This window comes from Haliotis rubra, unplaced genomic scaffold, assembly GCF_003918875.1.
Source record: "Haliotis rubra isolate DU_JTF1 unplaced genomic scaffold, ASM391887v1 Scf375, whole genome shotgun sequence".
In the NCBI taxonomy this organism is placed as follows: domain Eukaryota; kingdom Metazoa; phylum Mollusca; class Gastropoda; order Lepetellida; family Haliotidae; genus Haliotis; species Haliotis rubra.
The window spans coordinates 647,199-674,668 of NW_025767052.1; the positions used below are offsets into that span (position 1 = coordinate 647,199).

A 27,470-nucleotide genomic window follows, 5' to 3' on the forward strand; every position below is an offset into this window, starting at 1 on the left:
CATACACCCCACGTGTTTTTGTTATGCTAGGCGTTAAGCGTTGAGCACTCTTATCTCGATATGTACCAAGTAATCTCTGTCACGCCCCCTTGCGGCCACCCCTTTAACTAAATCCAATGACGCTAGCTGTACGATAACAACAACCAATCAAAGTACGGCTCTTGCTTGCAGGAGAGGAACTGATTATAGCGACAACCAATCAGCAACCGCATTTCATTCAGGGTAGGGCCAACTTCTTACGGGTCGCCAAGTATTAGCTCTTAATGGCGACTCGGCTTGATAGGGCTTAATTACTGGAGATTGTCGGAGTTTGGCCATTGTGTATGAGTTTGTATCCCAAGAAAGTGCTTCACATATAGCGATTTCATAGCTCGGCGTTATTCAGTCACGAAGGAGGTCTGAGCCGTCTGTTTTTCAAACAGAGGAGAAAAACTTGTCGAGTTTTCCTCACAAGATGCAGAACTCTCCCTTTGAAGGTAACGGGTATCAGACGGGTCTCTATGGATCATCGCCCGGGTATGATGCGGGTACCATTAAGCTGCATCATGGACACTACCCAGAGACGGAATCGTGCTATGGAAATTACATGAATACTCCCAACACGTCGCCAAACTTCCTCCCCGAGAACCACCTACGTATGCAGAATCGACTTTCTTTCATTCCGGATTCGTGCCAAATTCCAGTCCTTCTTATTACAAGGTCCCAAACCGTCAGGTGGATTTGAATGGGTATGACATACAGAGAAATGACCAGGTGTTGATAAAACCCGAACTCCCGATCGGAAATGGATTGGACTTTGTTCAAAGGTACGACGTGGAGGAGCCGAAAGTTCTTCATGAGATGGACGCCACGGTGACAAAGCTAGAACATGACCCTGACCAATATAAAACAACCTACCAAAGTCTCACCGCGGAACAACATGATGGACAGACAGAAGAGCGACTTGCACAGATGAATAAAGAGGAACTGGTTGAAGAGAAGAAGGAGGAAGGCACGGTAGAGGCAACAGACAAGAACGACGAAGAAACGGGTAAAAATAATCCAGATGTTAAACCAACACTCTCCTATATCGCTCTCATAGCTAAATCAATACTGGAGTCCTCCCAGAAAAGACTGAATCTTGGTTCCATATATTCCTGGATTGAGAAGAACTACCCGTACTACCAGAACAAAGGTCAAGGTTGGAGGAACAGTGTCCGGCACAATTTGTCCCTCAATGACTGTTTCATCAAAGCAGGAAGGTGTGAGGACGGCAAAGGCAACTACTGGGCGATCCATCCTGCCAATATACAAGACTTCATGCGGGGGGACTTCAGGCAGAGGAGGAGGTCCAGGAGAAGAGGGAGGAAGAAGGAGGGAGAGTTTGGGATGTACCCCATGACTAATGGTTACCTGAGCACCCCACCAGCTACCCTGAATCCAGGGATGGGGTTCAACCACCCTGCAACCATCGGGTCCATATACTCTCCCTACACAGAAGCAGAGAGACGAGCGTACAAACTGGATGAAGCGTTGTTAAGGCAGAGTATGAACAATCCATTCATGAGATGGTACCACAATGGTAACTATGGAGGGTCGAACGGGACATCTTGCAATAGCGGCATGTATGGAACAGGCTCTGGGCAGTGGCAGGGTTACAGCGACAACACATCGCAGTCCATGTACCAGTCGTTCTCAAGGTATGTCAACAGTTACACAGGTACAACAACTAGCTCATGTAGGCATGTGTAGTAAAACGTCAATGTGTCTCATGTTATGAATACGACAAAAATATGGTAGAAACCAATATATTGGCAGTGACAAATCCATGAACTCTCACTAGGTGATGTAGCTTGATAGACATAATACCTAACTTAACACCCACAGGCAGCAATTTCAGCAAAATCCCAGCCATGTTAAAATGGATGATAAATATTTGGTGAGAAGTAGAGAAGTCAAATGTTTATGTGGTTCATTTCAGATCAGAACAAACCACATATTCGAATAAATAAAATAGTAAAACATAGTAAAACATAGATTATCAAACAATGTTGAACGTATTCAAAAGGAAATTATGTTTGGAGCTTTTGGTTTTCAATATTCAATAATTTATCATAATCAATGTGTTTTTGAATTATGCTATTGCAAATAAATTCAGCGATGATTTTTGTGATGACATTTGGCTTGATCTACATTACATTACCACAAACAGGACCCGACCTTCCAACTTGTATAGATATGTACAATGACAAAGGTAGAATACAGTGTGTTAGGAATGTATCCCGTTGACTGTTGTCTTGTTGCTGTGTCTTGTGGTATTTACACTCATTGACACGACCTGAATAAACAAATTACACGTTGGTGGGCAGTAACATTGAAATACTAACAATATTATGGAAATGAAGTATTTTTTCTAATTTTACCTGCGAAAAGATTATCTTATGATTATTATATACTAAAACAAAAGCTGGGGTAATTACAGTTCAGTGAGAATCAGGGCGATATTTGTGTTTATAACAACCATATTAAACGATCTGCGTGACTATATAAACATAAATATACCCATTACAACTATAAATAAACGTGAAAAGAAACTAATATATAGAAAATGGTCAAATAAAAATACGAAAGGATTATTCTTTCAGCTGATATAAACCATAACTGGACATATAAGTATTGTCCAATGGCCATATGAATAATATTGGAATTGGAATACACACATTTACAGTTACATTTAAAACTATTTGTGTTTAATATGTTCCATATTTCCCTTAGTTCGTTTAGGTGAAATAGTCAAAGAGGACAATATTAAAGTGCATGAGCGCCATCGAACCTCACAGCTTCGTAACTAAGACGGTACAAACATGAAGGTTTTCCCATGTTTCATGTTGACGTAGAAGCTAGTCATTCAGTTTGTTTCTCCACACCGCCAACGGTGACAATATGTATATACGTATAACGTTATATCATTTATATGCAAAATGTTTTATTTGATCTTGTTAGTTTTACCCAACAGTTGTACATTAGGTTTGGACAGATTTTGAAGTCCAAAACAATTCGGAAATTAAATACATTAATGTTCCACTATAAATGATCCACGGATTAAGATCAATATTTATCTACCTTCACACAAACAATTGAAAGTATCGTGAAAGCATTGTAATTATTACACATTGTTGCGTCATATCTGTTTACATCTACCACAATATGGTCTAAAACACAAACCAGTTATGGATCTTTGACTCTTAACAGGTCAGCATGGGTGTTGTAAAACATGATGTTAGTTGTAATGTCTGTTGTTAGACTATAGTAGTTTCTATACTGTCTACTTAACCAACCTCTGCGTGGTGGTTAAATGTTGTATTTTTCTAAATATCTCTAAACACACGCCTGCTACATTCTTCTGCAGAAAAATGACATTATTTTCTTATTGTTGATGCTGTGAAAATGTCTTGTTTGCATTTACAATTAGGCAACAAGGCAGTCAGATTGGATCATTAACATATTCAGACCCCTAGCCTTGTACGAATGTACTGTTATGTTGATGTTCTCCTTCAATAAGAAAACCAGCTGGACCCTCTTTATTACAAGATGCAAAGTCTCCCATCGTTGTATTCGATATTTGCGACAATATACTAGTAGGTTCAATGTGTACTTTCCTAACCTGGTCTGATGAAGCACAGTCTCCTGTTATTTGTTAGGGCCAAATGACATTGAGCCACGCCCAATACAGGACATGTTTGTACCGACATGCAATTGGAAATTTAACAGTTTCATGTGGTTTTGTTTTAAAATGAGGACATGCGTGTTTAGTACACGTGTATAGATTTACACCACACGCAGACATGGTGTGCTGTACATGGAAGGGTGGTGGTGGCGGGATTTACCTGAAACTTGTAGTAATTGCTGAAATGGATAATGATAGCTGAACCCACAGTACCTCCACGAACAGTTACATCTCCACGAGCCGGAATGTCTCACATCGGCAGACTCAGTGAAGACATTACATTGCAATACTGGAATATGAAAAAATATTTGAACAGAGTTTATAATGGTTTCCGATTGCACAGGAACAAATGAATGACATTTATCGTCAGATAGAACTATTTTTCTTCAGAAATATTTTTTTCGAAATATGTTACAGTAACATTGTATTACAAAACATCACATAATAATTTCACTAACGACCTTCCTTGTTCACTAATGGCAATACAATATCCAGTCTGATTCCGGTAATACATATGCTGTTGATGTAACACGGGTAGGGAAATGAAGAAGTATAACAACGATTAATACACAGCATTAATTGCTGTATTAGGCATCGATTATCTGCTTTATATGATCACGTTTTCAGCTAATAAGCTTTGATTTGTCTCACATGATGGACATTGGAGCTGAGTTGACCAAGGAAGCATATACTGACATGATTAGCATCACTTGCTCGCGATACATCCTAAATTCGTACACACATGTCGACATATGTCGTCCATACAATCGCGGAAGATATGACGTAAGCACATTGTGAAACAGACTTTTGGGTTATTCCGTATTCCTAATACCAATATCATTCCAATACGTAACAGACCATACCTTGCTACTGAGAGTTGGAATTTTGAGACGTAGAGAAGTGAAAACACACTATTATCGTGTGTGTGTTTTAGTCGGCACTAGGGGTACGTTCAGACTGATATATCATGTGTCTCACGTGTTGATTTGGAACATTTTAGATTATTTGTTTACACGAAAATCCAATACAGGATGAAAACAAAAGCTGGAAAATAGATCCCATCGTTACCGAAGTTCCACGTGCGAAGCTTTCTAAAAATAAGAGGGAATAACATTACTTGTTGCTATGGAACCTACATACAATGTGTGGTATTCAGTAATTGTAAATCAACACAAACACGCATTACATTACAGGACCCTAGTGCGCCACAGTCACAACCAAATCTGAGCTGAACTTCCACGTGAAAACAACCACGTTTTGTATTCTGAAAGAACACACACCTTTTGTGCATTCTGTTAGTTCTTCTAGTTTAACAAGTGCTAACACACATCGGATAATTGTATTTTCATGTAACATGTTTATCTCATGAGGCACCCTGACAAAAGTAATGTTTTAGTCACAAGCACGAGTGAAAATTTCAACTTTGTCATGTCATGTTTTGTGCACCACGTGCTTTCTAACAGACATACATGATCTCACTCTGACCTCACATTGATTTTAAAATCGTTGTCTGATTAAAGATAGTTCAGATATAAGCTGTGTACTGCATTATATACTTTATCGTCATACAGTTTTTGGAAAACGCAGAGGTGAACAGACATTTGGCCCCTAGACTTCCCTAAAATCTTTTCCCAAGTGCATTCGTTTTGCACTTGACTGGTGGGTACGAAATATTCATATACTCTCCATAAAAGTGTGTCTTTCGATGCCATATCTACATTTAAGATGTTGTTAGATCTGATGTTATGATATTGTTATTAGAGATACAAACTTGCTGAAATATTGTCGTCACTTTGACGAATATATTTACTGCAACTGTAGTCACGCCAGGACCATCCACAGTTCTGCATTGGAATGGAATCATGATTGAAACACAGATTGTCTTTTCATTCTGATGAGACTGCTGTTTTATTTATTGTTTATTATTGCACATATGTCTCTGGTTGTTTAATATGTAACGTGCAATTCACGTGATGCTCATGCAACATGTTTATCATATGTCTACTCCGAAATGAAACTATGTTGCCTTGTTGACTTTATAATCTGTAAGTTGATGGTAAGCTTCATCTTCAGACATTCTTCATTTTCACGGCACTTGACGTCATCATGACGTAATTATCGTCTGCTGCGATAGTGTCACACGCCATCTTTAAATCCCTGTCAGTGATAATTAGATGCCCGTTATCGGTTACGGACGATTTGGCCTTGACTGGAATTGAGCTTCAACTGTTGTTGAACACTCTTCTCGTCCCGTTAATAGCGAAAGGATCTCATATCTAATCAAGGAGTTAACTAAATTGGCCATGGCAGATTGGTAGCCACCTGTGGACACGCGCCATGTTCACTGTCTCGCGAAAGCAAAACGGACAATGTACACTGAGAGATAACAATATACTGAAAACCGAGAATGTCAATTTTCTGCTGATGTAGAATGAACAGCCATAAACGTGTTGTATACTTCTAGGAAATATCTTGCATAATAATCACTATTACCAACGGTACATTTCTTCAGTTACCATCTGATTATCATGTAGTTGCCGATATGCAAAACACAAGTTGTGTCAATTATCTTCACACCTCGTGTTATATGTGAATAAAACTGAATAAAACAATCGTAAAACAACACACATTTTATAGTTGTGTTTCATTGAAAATCTAATTCAAACGATAAAGTAACACTCGGCTATTAATAATGATCACAACGTCAACGCCAGGGAATAATCCGGTTATCTGCAGAAATTCCATTGGGGGAAAAGACAAACTAGTTATAAAAACACTGAACAGAAACAGATTCATTAATATTATATAAATATGACGTGTATCGTCCTCCAGAATTATACCAAAAATATTATGTTAATTATATATTATTCTTACAGATCCTTCAAAACTATTATGTGACAAATTCGAAGAATTGCGAGAATTCGTTTCGCATATTAAAGCAAGTAATATGCTTGCACCAAATTGTTGTTTGTTTGTCTTTAAGAACAGACAGATTAGATGTGTTGAGATTCCTCAGAATGAAGTGATTGTGATTTACCTGGCTAGATCAATTTTCATAGAATATAAAACCTGTGGTAAAACATTCTATTTATTTTATTCATGATATTCTGAGAAGGAATTTCTGTTATGGCCATGTGTGTAATAGTCTTTTAAATCATGAATAAATATCTGGATCATATGTCAGTTTAGTTTAAAATTAAACCGTGTTATGATAATATTCTTAAATGTATTGAAAATATATTATCTATAATCCTTCGGGTGTCATGTTTAAATTAATTCGTGTTTTCATAGATTCAAAGTAATTTTAATAAATTAAAAACACTTCGGTTTAATTTAGTACCTAAGTATGTCAGTTGTCTAGTAAACTAGTTTTAAGTTCAAAGATATATTACCGAAACCAAACGATTCTATGTCATACTAAAAAATGTAGTAAAAATCGGATTGCTAATGTAGTTACATTTAGATCGCCCATATTGTTAAAATATGATCGCCATCTACGGCACCTTTTTATGAGCATTTTCAACATATAATACAGTTATTTGAAATCTTGTCAGATATGCACGTCCTTAGCTCAGATATCACTGTTATAGCCATGAAAGCGCTAACTAATTATTAGTTTAACTGACATTGTATTTGCACATGTTTGATATTGATCTCTGTCAGGTGAGGATTGTACGTGGACCACCTGTTGTGTTTTGCCAATAAAATAGATGTAAACTAACTAAACTATTGTAATGAACTACACAGGTAAATTCTTAAGATATTGAGCATTGTAATAAATTCGGAAAGTGAAATAACGGATAAGTAAAACTTTATTCAATATATTAATTTATTAAGATATACGTATTATTTTTGTAATGAAATACTATTTAGCTCATTGCACAAGTATATTATATGTAGGTTTTAACTGCTTCGAATCTGTTTGTTCATGTGATATTGTCGATAATATAAATGATTTCTCTACACAATAGTAACAGCTTGTTTAGATAAGCACAGAGGCAAAAAACATATTTCCATAACTATGGAAAATCTTTGCCCAGAAAAAATTTACTTATACACATCCGACAGTATCATAAGCATGTGTTTATGAATATCGAAACTGACTGATTCGTGCATTTTATAAATAAACTTTCTATAAGCCAGATTATAACAGGGCTGTATATTTCCTTTACTGCATAATTATTGTTTAAGACAGTTTTGTTTAATATACTTCGATTGTCTACACTAATAATTTTGAGGGCAATATTTTAGGAAGCATGAATTGTCTGTTCCCCTGGAAGTCAACAAGCAAAATGAACGTAAACGTATCGGGGGTAATACAAAATATATATAATGTCTGGCGCCTCCTCATTTGTTGGCACATATCAAAAGCGTACCCTGTTTTTACAGGAATGGAAGAATTCAACACTTCTGACAATATGGTTCAAACTGAAGGCTGCAGTCTTAGATCGTCTTCATATATATATATTTGATGACTTCTTGGTGGGTTCTGCTAAACCGTGAACTTTTGCATTTCATATGATAGCTTTCGGAAGAAAAATGACGTTGCGCAGTATTTTATTTAGTGATTCAAGCCAAATTTGTTTATTTGTTACAAATATATACTTAAACTGTTCTTTTTAAATTAGTATTAACTAATATTTTCAAATTTATATTAATACACACATTTGTATGATATTTGCGCATGCATCAGACGTACATTATTTCCACTTGGACAGTAAGTTTGACAATGAGTAATGTTTAAATGATATTTGACAGGTTTTTAAAGTCGTGAAAAAAACCCTGATAGCGCATTTTATAAAGGGAATGTGGTGTCAACACTGATTTTCAGTTTACCCATATGTCTGGGCTACAAATAAACACTTCTTGTGCGCGTTATGTAACGGGCGCTTGTTCCTGGTATCCTGGCTTATTGGCTATTTTCATACTTATTGGCAATTCGTATACTTGCAACGGATATTTTGCATTTTCCTTTCCAATGAAGTATATTTAGGTGGATGATGAAGACAGAAAAAGGGTACATGGAGGCTAAACGTATTATTTCCTGGCAAGAATAAGTCTGTCGTCACTTATATATAATTAGACATGTGTGAATATATTTCAGCATTATGCTGTGTTATATGTTCTTAAAATATAATTCAATTTAATCACATATATATTCATATATATATATATATTCAAGAAAGATATAATCTAACATAGAACGTTAATGCAAAAGAATACACTTGACAATCATCGGAAAAAATAACATTTGGTATAAAGCAAAACAGCTGTTAAAACTAAGGAATGAATAGTACATATTCGCCGCTGAGTTGTTAACGTGTGTCGAATGATGTCACCGACACAGGGAGGGGGTGGGGGGTGGTGTGTGTGTGTTACATGTGTCTCAAATGTGTCCGTGTGTGTAAAGCTTGGCGAGTATGTGTTGGATGTGCTGGGTAACGTGGGCCGTTTGTTTAAAAAATACATCCAATATAGTCTAATTATGCACACCTACTATTTCCCGTAATGTTAATAGATGAAATGCACATTAAGCCAAATGTATAATTATATATAAGAAGTGATTGTATACAAGTTGAAGGAACATATATGTGCAAAGGTTACGTGAGTTTTCGGGTGTCGGGTGTCGGGTGTCGGGTGTCGGGTGTTCCAGTTCCGTAGAGTTACTACGAGCATGACACAATTAGTTTAGTCTGTATGGTATGTTCGCAAAAGAACAGCAAATTATACTTTTCTTGTACAGAGCGAACCACGTTGAATATGGAACGTAAAATAATAATTATTAAAGAAAGCGACAAAACCATTTTAATAATAAGACACGCTTAGGGTCCAGTTTAATATGCCAACTAGATTGGGAGTATGTGAATTTCTGTCAAATAATGCACTATTTACTTCAAACACTGCAGTCTCTGTGGTACATATTGTCATATTGGTTCACTTAACTGATGCTGGACATATCGCAAATATAATCGAAATTCGAAGGAAATATTGAATAACGGTAAATATATACACACTTTACATTTAGAATTACATTTTCTCACAGGAACACAGTTACTAATAATAGTTAATAAATTTACCGATGTCAAGTATGGAAAATATCTTGTTTTACTAATAATGCAGAATAAGTATTTCACATTTATTCTATACTGTCGGTTAAATAAATTGTTACTTGCAATGTGCTTGTACTTTGGTGATTAGTTAATATACAGTGGAAACCGCCTAAGTAAAGACCGCTTAACTAAACAGACCTGATAAGTAAACACTTTTCTTTGGTCCCGGCAAATTTCTTCATTAATTATCACTATTAGAGTCTGGTTAACTAAACTCGGATAAGTAAACAATACCGCTTAACTAAACGTCTCTCACGGTCCCTGGAAGTAAATTACTTAACAAAAGATACTGGATAAATAAATTAAATTATAAATTGTACTCGCTTGTGTCAAGTATGGGAAGTATAGATTAGATTGTGTTACAAACAAAGCAGAATAAAATGCTGATGTTCACATTTATTCTAAACTATCGGTTATAGAATTTGTTGTTTGTACTGTGTTAAATCTACCAAGACCCAGCCTAGAATCTGGGTGCAATGTGTGAAGCCCATTTCTGGTGTCCCCGTCGTGATATTGCTAGAATATTGCTAAAAGCGGCGTAAAACGTAACTCACTCACTCACTCTGGGTTGCAAGCTGAATGTGTTTTTAACGTTTTTCTTCATCTATAAGCGGCGGAATGTTTCGACTAATGATCGAGACTGGTTCTAGTCTCTGACGTTGACGTCTGATGTTTACATCCAATCATTTAATCAACATGACAGGCCATGATGCTTTCGAGCACATTGAATTTGTTTGAAGACATTTTACCAACAAACAGTGTGAGAAACATAATTTGACAAAGCTCATTAAACATACACAGCATTACAAACACAAATATGAAATACTAATAATGCTTAACAATTACAGGGGACACAAGATTTCAGGACAAAATTTAGTCATGAAGTACCTAACACAGGGTACCACACGTGTCGAGTGTTTAACATGCACGACACCAGCAGCAAACATTCAAAGACAAGGAAGTATACTTATATATCGGCTATTCAAAATATTATATTTGCTTAACTTTCATATACCATTCTACTGTTCACATATCATATTTACTGAAGTAAAACACTTTTTCTATGCTGCATTTTCCTAACAGAATTATGTTTTAACTAAAGCAGTTATCTGCGAATTAAGCTTATGGCATAAAACATCTAAGTAGCAAATGCCTACTTACGGGGCGAGTGCACATGTGACTAATTTGCATATATGTATCTAATTTGCATATATGTATGCAAATTAGATACATGTGCACTCGCCCCGTTAGTAGGCATTTGCCTCGCCGATTACCTGAGACTCGGTTGATATTTACCATATAAAAAACACACGTCATGAAATTTCTACTAATGAACTATTATGAATATTATATTTGCTAAACTTATGCTGTGGACTAATGTTAATATTACTGCCAGTTATCAGACTTCTATTTTATAAAGACCGTGGTGGCTGGGTAGGTTAGATCGCTGACTTTGTGTACTGGCGATAAGTGCCTGACTCTGGGAGTACGGGTTCAAATCTGAGAATGGACTAAATGATGATCAACCTGATAAGGGAATTCAGGTATCAAGGGACATGGGTACACATTAGTATAACGCACGGTATGTAGACTCGTCCAAACAGAGGTATAGCGATGTGTTGGGTGTGTCGAGTGTGGGGGCGTGGGGCGTAGGGCGTCAGGGCGTTGGACGGTAAATGATGATCAGTAGATAATGAAAGTTGATATGTCGCATGAAGATGTACATTTTTCTGTAACAACATATAATTTCGTCCAAAGAAGCTGTTAGCCTTTTGTCCCAAGAGGTATACGTTCTTGCTGACATTAGAACTGAATGTTACAAATGACCGATGGAATAGCAATCTGTAAGCATCCACAAAACGTCACATGTCCACATGGCATTATTCCATCAGTCTTCTCTGCGAGTATTGTCATAGCGGCAATGCAGGGTGAGAGAACCGAGACTGGAACCATGCTCTCCATGGACTCAAAGGCCATCATATATCTGGAATTCTAACTTCAGTCCAGGCCACTTACCCTATGTACATTAAAAATACAGATAAATCTTTCACATTGTATGTAAACTATTTTAGAAATGAATGTGTATGTCAATAGTATTGTTATTACATTTCCCACCACCCGAGCGGATGATAATGATTCGTTGTTTACTGTACACAACCCCACGGATATTAGCGATATATGTCTAGGCACACTGTACGACCAAGTGTCTGCCTTTGATCACTTGGAATTCTTTCCACTCGTAAACCCGCAGCTATCGTAAAACCTTGCGAGATATTTCGTGACTCCTTGGTGATAGTCCCCTACAACTGCTCTCAAGGAGGAGGGCCACTGGACAGGACCTCTTACGATCTCACGGGTTGAAGGACCCCAGGCTGGTTGATCAGATAAAGAAACAATTCTCAACACGTTCATCGCTGCGTGGCTTCTGAAGTCATCATGACTCTGAGAGAATTGGGAATTTATCGCATTCTCAGCATTTCTCCGTGATATAGAGCGGCCTCGGAATGCTTGTATTGTGGACAGTGTGTTGTGGTAGTTGTTAGCGTGTACTAAACTTTCAGTAAGTGAGGTACCGCTTTAAACAGGGTTCCGAAGTGAGGGGGGACAGTTGTTTACAATTTATGTAAAACTCGGTGTTGGGCTATGGTGTTCACAGACCAATGAGTGAGTGAGTGGGTATTGTTAAACGCGACTACTGCTGTCGAGATCATTTAAGGATCATAAATGGATCACATATGATTCGAACTCATCACCTTAGCACAATCCACTAAACCAATTTTGAATCCTTTCAATGTGGAAACAATATGGAAACATAATGACAAGTAGATCGGTTCATACTTCCAAGTGACTGACATATGACGTTGTGATATAGGTATTTATCGGTGTGTTTGTAGTGGTGGGTATTAGGACATTAGTGTGTACATGCAGTGCACACGGTGAAGAGACACGCCACTTTACAACGTTACACGCCCCACAACAGACGGCTGTTCTCGTTCACTGAGGCATGTGTGGCCGATAGTCACCTTAATATCTACTATTAACCCGCATAGTGATTGCTGGGACAGTTCAAAGTTCAACTGGAAAACAGATCGATAATAAACTTCGCCTGTTGACTTATGACAACACAGTCCGATCAAAACAAACAATCCGAAATGAATACCCCCGTCAGAGGCACTTGAAATGCTAAACGAGTGAGGCCAATTTGTGTAAGCGTTACGATCAGAAAGCATTCAGACGTCAATCATCAACGTCTTTGACGTTATGGTGGCGCTGAGACTGCACCTCCACGTAGAGGAAACTCAGAGGGGTAGATCCACCCTTATCATCATTATTATTATTGATCAAACATTGTGAGTCAGTGTGATGGATTGAAGGAGTACGGCGTGTCAGATTAACGTTGGAAGGATGGTCATACTGATGCAGGTCTTAGGCGTTTACTACCGTAGTGAAACCCACAGGTGAAACCCACTGGTGAAACCTATTGGTAAAACCCACGGGTGAAACACCATTACTGAAACCTATTGGTGAAACCCAAGTGTGGAACCGATTAGTGACACTTATTGGTGAAATCCACTTATATATGACTGACAAACAAAGAAGCATAATTGGTGATTCGAGTCCACGATCACTGGATCCTGATGTATATAAGGGACGCAACTCTGTAAGCTAATATCAGCATCACTTGTGTCCTTATTTAAAGAATTGATACCAGTTCCCGTAGGGATTCGAGGTTAGCTATGGTCTCAAGGAAGGTACCTAGGAGACGGCCAAGTGAATCGGGTGGGCAGGATCGGTGACGTGGTTGAGTGAGTGCCATGGAATACCAGTGGCTTTGATAGTTGCTCATACCGTCAGTCACTGGATTGTCTGGTCCAGGTATTCACAAACTGCCGTCTTAAAGCCGGACTGTTGTTGGGCGCGGCGTTAAACAATAGAGAAATGCAGACAGAAAGAAACATGTGTTGGTGATGTTTGGTTAGGTAAAACATTTCGTGAAATATAACAACACAATCCACAGTATTTGCAAATATAAACACACATTCTGTGAAGTGATCATTGGCCTGATAAGGGTGTTAGTCCCTACGCCGAAACGTGACACTCATTGCAATAAAGAAGTTGACTATCCATAGAACTTGGTTTTTCTTGATTATAATATCCAATCGGTATCTTGTTAACGTCCCATAATCTACCTGCTATGGTAAAGTGGAAAGATGAAAGAGACATCACGTATATAGAAGAAGAAAATGTTCTTAGTTCCAATATATAGCTAACCGCCGGGTAAATGAAAGTTTCGCCGAAGCACTGCAAACTTAAGGTCCAAAACACAACTATGACACCCACAAACCGAAACATGAGTCTCATTAACCAATTCAGACAATGACCTACTTTTCAGCCGATCCGACTTTTGTGAGTTGGTCACAAATTTCTGGACTGGTTATTGTACTAAGTTGCGCAATAGGACGGAACCCGGTCAGAAGGAAACGAGACTGTTGTGTAATCAATGTTTTGACTTGATCAACCACATCACCATTGACTCACCATTTCGGATATTGTTTTATTCTATTTGTTGTCTGTCAGTTTTAGCCACCAGCATACATGTTTGTGTGCTTCTTCTGAAATATTTTACGAAATACATTAATAAGAAATATATTGGACATAAATATACAGAAAAAACCAAAACAACTTTATACGTACACGCGTACGGTGGTATACACGGACAGTTCATGTTGGAGTCGGGTGTGCCTGTATATGAGGACATAACGGTATTTTATACAGGAAATGTAAATCAGGTGATACATATTTCATGACACTGAGATGATAGGATTGATTGAAGTTCCGGATGTGTCAATTACTGTCAAATATACGCAAGATTTCTTGATCAGGTTTAGAGTGAGTGAGTTTAGTTTTTACGCCGCACTCAGCAATATTCCAGCTATACGGCGGCGGTCTGTAAATAATCGAGTCTGGACCAGACAATCCAGTGATCAACAGCATGAGCATCGATCTGCGCAATTGGGAACCGATGACATGTGTCAACCAAGTCAGCGAGCCTGACCACCCGATCCCGTTAGTCGCCTCTTACGACAAGCATGGGTTACTGAAGATTAATATTCTAACCCGGACCTTCACGGGTACGAGCAGGTTTAGAACTCTTAGAACTCTTAGAAGCAAATTGTACATAGAAGATGTAAACATAACTATACTTGGTAAGAAAATGTCCCTTGAATATGGACGGAAGCCCTAGACCTGCAGTGCCACTGGTGTTTTAAATCATGTTGGTGCCTAGTATGTTGACTATTGCAGAATTTCTGTTCTAAGAAGGCATAATTGTAATTAATCGGCTGCATGACAGGATTTGACTGCATGATTGTTTGAATATAAATACGTGTGTATCTCTGTTTTCAGAAATACTAATATCGAATTATCACAGAACAATACGTTTTATAGAAGACTATGTAAGAATGGTCCCAGCACAAGCATTAGCGTTAAGTATTGTTTAAATGACCGAAGACTACTGCTTTCCTAGACATTATTGTAACCCCTGTACTTCGTGTCGACCTTTACGGTCATATATGCAGTTTTTCCCCTGTAATTGTAATTGTACGACAAATCCAGAGCCATATAACGTAAACAAGGAGATTAGACGCAGTTCGGCGGGAGCTAGCGCCATGCAGCTCTGCAGACTAGATACTTCTGATGATTAATTCAAACGCTTAAAGAACACTTGTTAAATGTTTCTTTACTTTTCCTTTCAGAAGCTACTCAACACCCACTCTAGTATAGGTGACCACGATCAAGGTGGATTCGATCTCAGAACAACTGCCTTTGATTTGGGTAAAGGACACGAGATCTCGAGGAGCGAGTTTACGTCTGCTGTCTTGTGACGTCACGGGGTCGTCTGCTTCTCCTGGCCTTACAGACATGGCGGCGCTTTTGATATACCCGATAAGCCTAAGAACGTCGAGGAAGGTTGAGGTGAGACATGAGGCCAGCTGATTCAAAAATGCCGAGAGGGGTCACTTGAATTGACGTGAACCTTACAAGCAACAAAAAGGGATTTGTTGGTCAGACTGGGTTCGCTTGAAAACGTCTGGTGTAATTAGCTTCTGTCGACGAACACCTAGTGGATGAATCCCGTTGGATGTTGAGCGTAGGCAGACTGTCAACTGTTCTCTCTGGAACAAGGTTATTTATCACCAGCACAGCGGTGTTTCTGATTCGTGGGAACTCGAGCAGTATATGTCGGCATACTTCGGCAGCTAAAGACCATACTCCGGCCACGGAATGTTCACATCGGACGACGATTGCTGGGTTTATTTTTGCAGATAGTTATCAAATAATTGAGAGACTATAGACTCCGACGGGAGATTATGTACGGCTGAATCTGTCAGATGGGCTGAGTTGTTCCCGGCTATCTAAGTCTACGGGGACACCTAGTTGAACACCACAGTGGATTTGTTTAACTAATGCTTTAGTGCTAATGAATGAACGGACCTGAACAATGCTAATTGTAGAATGATGTATTAAGTATATCCAACACTGTTTGACAAATTGTTAGTATGAACATGTGAATCACGAATAGACGTGACTAGGTTTGAGATGTAAGTGGTGCCTTTATTGTTGTTTTAATGAACAACTGCTATGAATATGAATAATGTATGTCAATATGAATATGTATGAATGATCTAGTAGACATTGGTGTCATAAAAAAATATGTTCTATGTTCATCCAAAGTAGGTAAATATACACAGGTACTAGGTATAATATTTAGATTTCTAGTTATCTTCTCATAAAGGAAGATGTGAATTAATAAATGTGCATTGGAAGCTCGCTATTCCAGACCGTTTAATCCTCACACCTCTTCACCTTGACCGTTACCTGTTGGAGCATCCATTAACCGGACGTATCTATTACGGACGGTATGATTCGGATTAACAGCTTCACTGTGTTTCCTGTTGACTTAACATGGTTTTAATGTATTTAAGCAGTGAGACTGTGATTTAGTAATGAATAATAATAACTGATCCAGTGTAGTACTAGAGAGGTGTAGAGAGGTGGATCTGAGTCGGAGGGCGCTGTTCAGATCAATCGAACACAATATACATTCCAGTTAAACGTCCTCATAAAAAGTTGATAGTATTTCACAATTAGTTGATATTAGGTGTTGAAAACGTATTTGGAGCAATAAATACACTATATGGTTCAATTCCGATCTCTCAGTCCAGACATGTCTCATTTGAAATATAACTCACAACCAACTTTTGATATATCGAACTTGGAAACATCTCGAAATATCAGTTGTCACGAACCGGACTCGAAAATCGATCAGCGACAATTTAATTTATTGTTCACGAAACGAACTATGTGAATAAATGAGCCTGGGTGTAAGATATTGTTTACAAAACCCTTTGAATGTCTTAATGGCCGGAGTTGAATGTGTAAACTGAATCTAGCATGTATGTCAGATATCATACGTTGTATATATGTACATATTTATCGGGAGTGGATGTATTTAATTTTAACCTATATATGTACATATTTCGAAATGTTTATATATGCATATGTTCACAATTGTATACCACAGAAATAAAATGTGTAAAGTTTCCGTCTTGTGTATGTTCTCTAGTTGAACATGTGAAGTTGCCTCGCCTGCTGGATCACCAGCAACAGCTACAACATCCGCTTCATAATTGTGAAATCACTAATCCATTTTACGAGTCTATCATCAACATTTGTTTATACATCAGTATCAAACAGCGACAACACCAGGTGTTGGCGAATACATAAGAGGGTCAAGTCCCACCACTGGCACCAGTCACAAACACATGCAAACACAGGTCAATTGTGCTCCAGAAACACGCCCACAGGAGCACATGGCACAAGTCAAGATAGGGACATGCATGACACCACACATCATTGTGAACCACATGTCAAGCACGAATTCTTTAGAAAGCTAATAGCTATTTAAAAACACATCACGAGAATCCAATTCGAACCATCCATTGTAGAGTTGATAAGTTCACCTATGTTTTATATAATTTAGGAAATCATCCTGTGTACGGAGAGGACGTTGAGTGAGCAAGAGAAGGATTGATGATTTTCCAGTAGGTTTCAAGCAAACAGATGTGGATGACACAACAATGCAGTTACTACAATCTATTCATTTTCTCTTCGGCAACAGGAACCATTTATGTTTGCAATACTACCTATTGTTGTATTACGTTTGATTTCATGGCTGCTGTCAACAAAGTGTAGCATTATACAACTCAACCCCCATGTGAAAAAATCATTCACTGAAATCTCCTAGTGGCTGTAGACAGTGTTCTAGTTTGAAGTATCAGAGAACAGCGCCATTATGTATGTGAGAAGAAAACAAAGCAACAAGCTGGCATAGATTTGGCGATATGTTTTGAGTGTGACAGAGGTCATAAAACAGACATTTAAACAATAAACAAACATATAGTTATGTGACAAACCACCTCTGACAATGTTTATAAAATTACATAAATACAGGCATTTGCAGTCCCTGTGTGATTCAAACTCGGACACCATCCTTGATCTTTAAGGTGTACAATTTTGGGCTATTTTCAGCACTGACAAGTACTGCACACTGTGTCTGAATTATAGACACCTCTGTTCACATATATACTACCCATCAAAAGTTTAGACTCACATAAAGCACTCACTATATGTTATGCATATATGTATGGTTACATCGAAGATGAATTTCTCCACTAACTTTGGGGAACCAGCTGCAAACTTTATGCAGATGAATTGCACGAGGATCATGCATTAAATTGCTAAAATGCATGTGCAAATATCGTGCATGTGAACAGCTGTGTTGTGGTGTAAAAGTTTTGTTAAAAATTCGCCAATTTTCACTCAGCTTCATCATTTTTTTAACCCATGACAATAATCTTTTCAACGTTACGTATTTGTTTTACAATACATCAGTTCATGTGTAAACAGTACCTTTAAACAGTATGGAAACTTTTGCAAATCTAGTTTAGAAGAGTTGACTTAAGTAAGTGGCTACATTTACACTAGTGAGTCTAAACTTTTGATGGGGAGTATACTTTATCTGTCTCGTAAGAAGGGAATTAATATTTCTTATTATACATTCGACTAACAGAACCAAATCAATCCCAGACTGATCTGATGTAATATATTTCGTGTTCCTCACTTGATATTGATAGAGGACATGTTTTCCCTGTTCATGAACACCTGGTGTCGTCCCTGGTTTTCTGAGTTCCACTTCTATATCACCTGTTAGGCCCAATGGAATTTGTTGTGATTCGACCTGGCTATTCTCTTGAGGGGAATAAAGTAAATCTACCTGCACGGACCGAGGGCTTGTATTGTCAGTGTAACGAGGGTAGTCCGAATTTAATAACAAATCTTGAATGTCCTTTTATGCCATTTAATATCATACATCTACTTAAAACAGTAAACGGAAATCGATATTACTATGAAACTCTTATACAAACTCAGTATTTGGAGAAACAGAGCTGGAACTTGATAGACAAAAATATAATATGATTCCAACAAAAATCAAATTTTTCCTTTATGCCATTTAATATCATATCTTACCAACAAATTCCTTACTTTTAAAATGGGATACGCAGACAGCAATTTATGTGGTTATTGTAATAATCACGTGAAACAGTTGATCATCTGTTTTTGTATAGCAACCACGTGAGTTCCATCTGGACACAATTTGAAAAATGGTTCAACCAGAAAGCCGATTTATCCATTAAACTTAACAAGAAAAATATATTTCCTGACTCTCTGCTACCAGATGTTGGACCAATGAATCTTTTATTAATTGTATGCAAACAATTTATTTAAAAAAAATAAAACATCTAAAAAACAATAAACTTTGAAATGATTCAGGAAGAACTCACATGCTTTTATTACTTTATGAAATACATAGCAAAAATGTATGGACATCTTAACTAATATGTAAATTCTGGTCACCTTTTGTTTATACAGACAATTATATATACATGTGCACCTATGTACAAATGCAACAAAAATAAAGAAATAAACCCAACGTTCACACTTTCACACTTTCACAAAATATTCTCTTGAGGGAAATATTTGAAATAAAAAGCAAAGAAACAGAGCTCCAAGTATCCCGTATTTATAGTATATGAGTGGCCCTGCGTGATGCACGTGGAGCACGTTAGTTGCCGCTGTAGCACGTGCACCATGCTCCGAGCTGATATTAACAACGTATGGTCGACGGACCTTACGCCATGGATGTATGCTTACCTTATTATTTAATTAAATGTGTATGAAGACACCGTAACCTGCTGTAACGCACCGTTTTACACCCACGCCTATGCGTGCGTGCGTGCGTGTGCGTGTGTGTGTGTGTGTGTGTGTGTGTGTGTGTGTGTGAACGTTTGGAGCATTTCAGAATTATGCAGATTTAAAAATATTTCACATGTGTGCCGTCATGTGTCTGAGGTCGTTAATTAGTTATCTTGAAGTCAATCCATGCGGGATCGACACGTGTTATGCTACAACATTTGAAATAGATCGCCTGTCAAAATAATGTAGTTCCGTCTATTCCAATGTAAATAAACTGATATGTTGGTTCAAGATCATGCATAACTGACAAACTGTGCACACCTGAAAATAACGGAGCGTTTAAACAACAGAAAATGATAATATCAAAACACATTTTACATTTATTTAACATTACATGATTTTCTAAATGCAAATTTATGTCTGTTAAAAATCTGAAATATCAAAATACATTTTACATTAATTTTGATTTGCCAGTATTTTCTAAATTCAAATTTAAGAATATATAATGAAACTGTTCACAAAACATTTTTCAAGAAGTCTGGTATACCAAATGACTTTATTATATTTTGCATAACTGATAGCAAATTATTCTCTAAATTTCACAAATGAATTACTTTTAGATATACATACAAACTTTAGGGCAAAGGAATGCATACATAGAATTTTTTTATAGATTTGAAATCTGAAAGAACGGTTGTTAAATTTTATCCTTCTTTTCTCCCTGAGTTTGTGATGGTTGCGTATTTCTGTACAAAAATATTGGTTCAGTGGAGACTGGAGTAGGTAATAAAGTACACCCCAACAATGTTTGAAACTTGGCACACTTGCGTGCCCAAAATAATATTTCCTTCATTTTCAACGATACCATGTGTAAGATATTCCCCCGCCGTAGTGTATTCCGCGAATAAAAATATTTCAAAGTTTTAATTAAATTATAATTGAAATATAATACCAAAGCCGTACAGTTCACCCAAATCTAGCATTTGGATAAAATATCGCTAGCGAATTATTCGCTAAGATATAGTTAACATATGATAAAATTAGCCCGTATAGTGTTTGTGTTCCTTAAATTATACGATTGTTTTGATAATTCCCTATTTGTCAATCAGTAATGTAAGTATTCTGTAAACAGAGTCTTAGTTGTGTCACACATGTGGGCGAGATGTAAACATCACATATATTTACAGTATGAGAAGTATTCCGTACAGCGTATATCCAGCAGTGAAACAGGCAGCGATTCCACTCGGACAGTGCGTCATTGTGTATTCTGATGTTGTTTTGCGCCGCACTCAGCAGTATTCATTTTATAAAACGACGGCTGTCCCAGACACATCAGTACTTGATGTTCGGTAACACCTGACGCTGTACTAGGTCCTGTCCCTAAAGGAATATCTGTATTTCTGAAAACAAATTCTATATGTTATATGTACATATGTTATTAAATCTATCATCATCTGCCAATACAAAAACGACATTTCATCCGACAGCTTCAATTCTGTCAGAGATTTGTAGAAATAATTATTATATATATTATTCCCATCAATATCTGGAAGACATGTATTTCATTTACACATTCTGCGTAGCCATTCATATAGATGTAAACAAGTTTTGCATTATCATAAGGAAACGACCCATTCAAACAAACTGACAACCATTAAAAGGAAACGACATATTTACACAAGTTGACCACTGTTAAAAGAAACATGGCAACGGAAATATAATGCTTTATATGTTTATTACTGATTCATCAATGATGGGTCAGATAAGTTCGGCATTGTAACACGTCATGTTTTAGAAGCATACAGACTAATGTGATCTTCCTGGCGGTCATCTGATTGTAGGAAGTATAACCTCTTAATTTGATGAAAATAAAAAATGGACCTTTAAAATATTAAAAAACACACACCCTTAACACCCCCCAAAAAACCAACAAAATCAACAAAAACCAACCAACAAACCAAAACAACAACATACCAAAACAAACAAGAAAAACACCCCAAACCAATACAAAAACAATCAAACAAAAATAAAACAAAAACAAACAAAACAAACCAAATAGAACAAAAAACAACCCCCCCAAAAAACCCAACCAACCAAACAAAAACCCAACAACCTAAAAAACAAACTTCATTTTAACATAATAGATAACAAATACAACTCCAAAGAGATGAGAACTAGCAGATTGAATTTGGGTGTAGTGTTTTGTTTCATATATACACATCAATATTCCAACTATATGTCAGCAGGTTCTAAAATATTTCTGTCTTGACGCGACAAACAAGTGATTGATATTCAGGGCAACGTCCTGGCTCTCAAACTTTAGTGACAGCAGTCGACCAAGTCACCAAGCGTGACCACACGCAGAGCATATTAAGTGAGTGAGTATGGGTTTACGCCGCAGTCAGCAATATTCCAGCAATGGAATGAGAAATGAGCTTCACACGTTGTACCCATGTGGGGATTCCAACCCGAGTCTGCGACGTGACAATATAATATTAAGTAGCATACGAGCTGATTAATTGGCTGTAATCTTGGTATCGTGGTAACAGCTACCTGGGAAGACTGCCCATGTTTAATTACTCCGTGAGTTATAAGATAAACATTGTAAACACATACATTTAAACGAAAAAAATGGTAACACAAACATTTAACATTATTGTAAACATATACATTTTAACAAAGAATTGGTAACACAAACATTTAAATACATCGTAAGCATATACATTTAAAACGCAGTATCTACAAGGGTACTAGAATCTGTACTTTACTAGAAAGTGTAATCCTAAATATAACATATGTTACATTTGACCACTATCTAAATGACATTGTGTAATCATACAGTATCTGCAGTCACGACAACCACAACATATTATCATATATTACTATTATGATACTGGCACCTTTATATTACTGATGCACCTGTTTATCGCACACAGACGCTGCTGCAGAGCCTACAACACTGCTTCATCGTGACAGCAGCAGGTGTACATACATTCCCACGCACACAGGAACTGATGACGTAATCGGATTATCAAATAGATCTTCAACGCGTGATTAATGAGTCTGGATGCAGCACTCGCGGCACTGCTTTCTGTTGGCGCCGACGAAAGTTTGGCGCACAAATATACGACAAACTTCTCCATCATTATAACATTTACCTCTCATCCAGATGACAGCGTCTTGGTGTAGATTCCCCCGAAACTACATAGAACCCGTACTTTGGATCCCTGACATTAGATGGGAATATATTACGCGTAATACCGTTCCTTGAGTCTCTTCATGGTAGCAATGACGGTAATTGTTTAAAATTTGACTGCATGTCACCCAGGTGTATTCGTTATCCCTGACATATAAAATTACGATGGTGGGATGATTGTTTAAAAGTGTTCGTTTACTGGATAAACATATTCAAAACAGAACACACATTGAATATATATTTTGCTGAATCACCCAGTAAACGTTTAAAATACGTACACTTGTGATTTAAAAAAATTGATAACAATTACCAATTGTAGAAATATTATTATACTTTTTTTTTATTCATTGTTTGGCTCTCCTCGTCAGATAAAAAGCGTGAAAACTGAAAAATATGCAGAAGATTAAGAAGTCAACGCCGAAACGTGGAGATATATGTTACAGATTGTTTATGTAAACCCGCAGATTACAGATGTCGACAAGATGTAAACTCTGTCTGCGATGGTCTAGCACGATGTGCCCCTGTAACCAACACAACCAATAAACCATCGCAAACCCCACAAACACGTTGATCAAGTTCAAGGAATGTCTCTCTTGTGTTGGAAATAAATAATACTTTAATGTGTGTTTTTAAAAAAATATACAACAATGTATGTTTTGATGTGATAAGTACTCTGAAATATTTTACCAGAAGGGTACCTAAATATTAAATCATTTATAGTTTTACAAATTAAAAATATCTTCAAAGGTATGCTAAGATATCCATAATAATTGGAGTGTTTTCATGATGCCAATTACTAAATTGTCCAGATTAGAATATTTCCAGACCGTCGCCATACAGTTGTAAGGTTGCGGCGTTAAACAAACACAAACCTATAATATAGTCGACACTGCTTTTAGCAGATATTTCTTACTGATGTGGAAAGGGTATGTCCCTTGTATTATACGTTATAAGTTCTAAAGAGCATTTTCTCATTGAATGACTATTTTGACTAGTTTGAGTAATAATGATGTTTTATGAGAGACGATCACAATAAATATAAAACATTTATGCAAGAGGATATCCAGTATATAAACATAAAAACAAACTATCTATGAGCTATTATAGATCACAGTGCTACACCTGGGGTGACGGATGAGCATGTCTTGATCTACGGGCACCACCAAACAATCTACACAAGAAACAGTAAGGACATCGAACGAGGCAGCGACATTTTGACCAGAATGTCTGTTAAATGAGCAATTCTCCATTAAACCTAAACCACCTGTCAGGGAAACTATTTTATAAATATCATGTTGTGAATTTCGAAGATGGTGGTGATTTATAACTCTGGTCCTAAGTTTCAATTTACTGTTGATTTCCAACTCGCAGTACATTCACGTCCACGCGTTTGTCATTCATATCCCATGTCACTAACTCATAGAATATAGTACTGATTAAATTGAGAGGGATTATATAACTTGAGATTTTTCCTAAATGCACCAATATGCCTGCATGAGTTGTTCTTTATACGCTGTAACCAGTATTTCAGTAACACCAAGAGGTACCAGCTCCATGTAGGGGGCAGCCTTAAATGATGAAGCTGGCAGACAATCACTACAACCAGAACTCACCCTATACCTGGCAGGGGCTTCAAGACCGTAGCAGTCACTGTCACATAGTGAAACCAATGACCAGTACTGATAGTTGTGAATAGAGAAACGATAAGTTAAGTGTAGGCTGCTTTAAAATACGACTGGGACTGAGTTATAAACGAAATATGAATTGTATTGTATATCGAATACATCTTTAGAATTTGCTCGACTCTGGCGGTTATCGAGGTTGAGAAACTTTCTACATTACATACAATCTTAAATCTCTGATGGAATCAATCACATGATATCAAAGACAATCTTTCAGCACTGAAAACTGTTGTCATGACGTATATCGACCAGGGGCCATATGTTATTCATCAACAGACTGAATATTATCATATTATCAGAACAAAACATCACAAAATCAGGGTTCTTGTCGCTTCCGCTGGTCTTCTTCAAGATCGACATGCATATCCCTGTCATTGTCTTACAAAGATATATAGCGTATATAAAGTCAGGAAACAACGAGGGACCCTTTCAGATATTTGTCTGATGATCGCAGCCCATTTCCACAACAAACTATATTTGCTGCCATCCTTTGATGAGATGGCGCAATGAGGTACGCTTGGATCGCTGAGAAGATATTGACGATGCACAGTTCCTGGTACAAGAGGAAAACACGACATGTACCTCCTGATAAAATAGTCATCGACAACACCTCTGCTTCAGTACACCTCTGTCACCCGTTTTCGCATACACAGTCATTGCAATAAATATTCGGTTGCTTCAAAAGCAAGTTATGATATGGCATTTGACCTTTAACCTTGACAAGACATAACATGGGGGTATCACTAGAATTACGCCAGCTACCTGTATATACGGCAAGTATAAAACCTATAAACAGGGTCATTTAAACTAATTTACCCAATACGCTGTTTAAAGACCCGGCAGTAGTAATCTAAGCTTGACAAAGAGGGTTTGTCCGTAGATAAAGAATGGAGTATTTCCCTGGTAAGATTGGCTGTTGACAAACCAGCGGCTCACCAGACACACATCTGTATACGGCAGATTAGGTTAATTAGGAAGGGTTGGTGAAGTAGGTGCAAACTAACAAGTCGAGATTCTAGGGTAGCTCTTGTGGTCAAGTTTGTATGTAGTTTTGGTGTTTTGTGTAAATGATGACGTTTGGGATGAGATATTTCAGAAACATAAACATGTTGCTCCACGGCAGAAAGACGCAAGTTTATGATACTTACATAAAATGCGGCAGAAACTGTGAAGATGTAGACCTGTTTTAGTCTGTACATCATCGTATCTTTCTACAGTGACAACAAAGGGAAGTTGTTCCTGGTCTGTCAGAAGTTTACGATCAAAGCTTTCATCGTATTAATGACATTGTATTAACGACAGACATTTCACTCACTGCCTTGTTACTGTATTGGCCAACCTGTATATGTTGCCTACAAGACTGGTGCAAAATGTATGTATGTATGTATGTATGTATGTATGTATGTATGTATGTATGTATGTATGTATGTATGTATGTATGTATGTATGTATGTATGTATGTATGTATGTATGTATGTGTGTGTGTATGTATGTATGTATGTATGTATGTATGTATGTATGTATGTATGTATGTATGTATGTATGTATGTATGTGTGTATGTATGTATGTATGTAGATGTATGTATGTAGATGTGTGTGTATGTATGTATGTATGTATGCGTGCGTGCGTGCGTGTGTGTGTGTGTATGTATGTATGTGTATATGATCAAGAGTGCAACAAAACAGTTGTTATATGTGGATGTTTCAAGTACTGCCTTGTCTTCAACTTTCCATACTTCCACAAGGTATTCATCATCTTTCCACGGTGTTCAGAAGGTGTTCTTAATCTTTCAGACTGTGGTCATGAACCTTCTTTCTCAAAGAGGTGTTCATTTGTCACCTAAAAAGCGTTAATTCTTACTCATGGTGTTCAGAGGGTGTTCATTTGTCATGTACACAGTGTTCACGTGGTGTTCATCATTCTTTCAAATCTTCCAATCACGCTTGTGTTATTACTTCCGGGATCACTAAAATTATAGAAAAAGATATAGAAATATATCCAGTTTATAACTATATCCAGTTTATAACTAATTTATATCCAGTTTATATCTTTCTATTACATTCACACGAGTACTGTATAAAGTGACATTTCAGTATGAATATTCAGCCTTGAGAAAGCACCAATCTAGACACCAATGTCGTATCACATCATGAAGTGAATGTTGACACAGGTATTAAGTAAAGGGTCCTGTCGTAAACAGGTTGCCGTTGCAAGCTGGACCAAATGACATAAGTAAATTCAACCATCGAGCAAATCGCTCCTTCAGTGGACGCCAGATACCACCAATCACTGACTAATACCGTTGCAATCCCTGTGTTTTTTCCTCTGTGATAGTTTTATCTATGACAGCAATGCTTGTGGCTTTAACGTCCATTATAGGGAGATTGGAACGCCCCCTTTCGCCAGCTTTGACTCTTGCCCGTCCCTCCCCGATAAGGACCAGCACCAGATAGAGTGA

The 27,470-nt window shown here is 37.4% G+C and overlaps 1 protein-coding gene across 1 annotated transcript; it reads left to right on the forward strand.

Moving 5' to 3' along the window:
• The first annotated feature begins 381 nt into the window (after positions 1-381).
• Positions 382-27,470, forward strand: LOC124286080 (forkhead box protein E4-like). The gene is given in 3 exon segments (XM_046722405.1): positions 382-614; positions 617-1,679; positions 27,347-27,470. Coding segments are annotated over 3 exon segments (1,347 nt in total). The 5' UTR covers positions 382-454.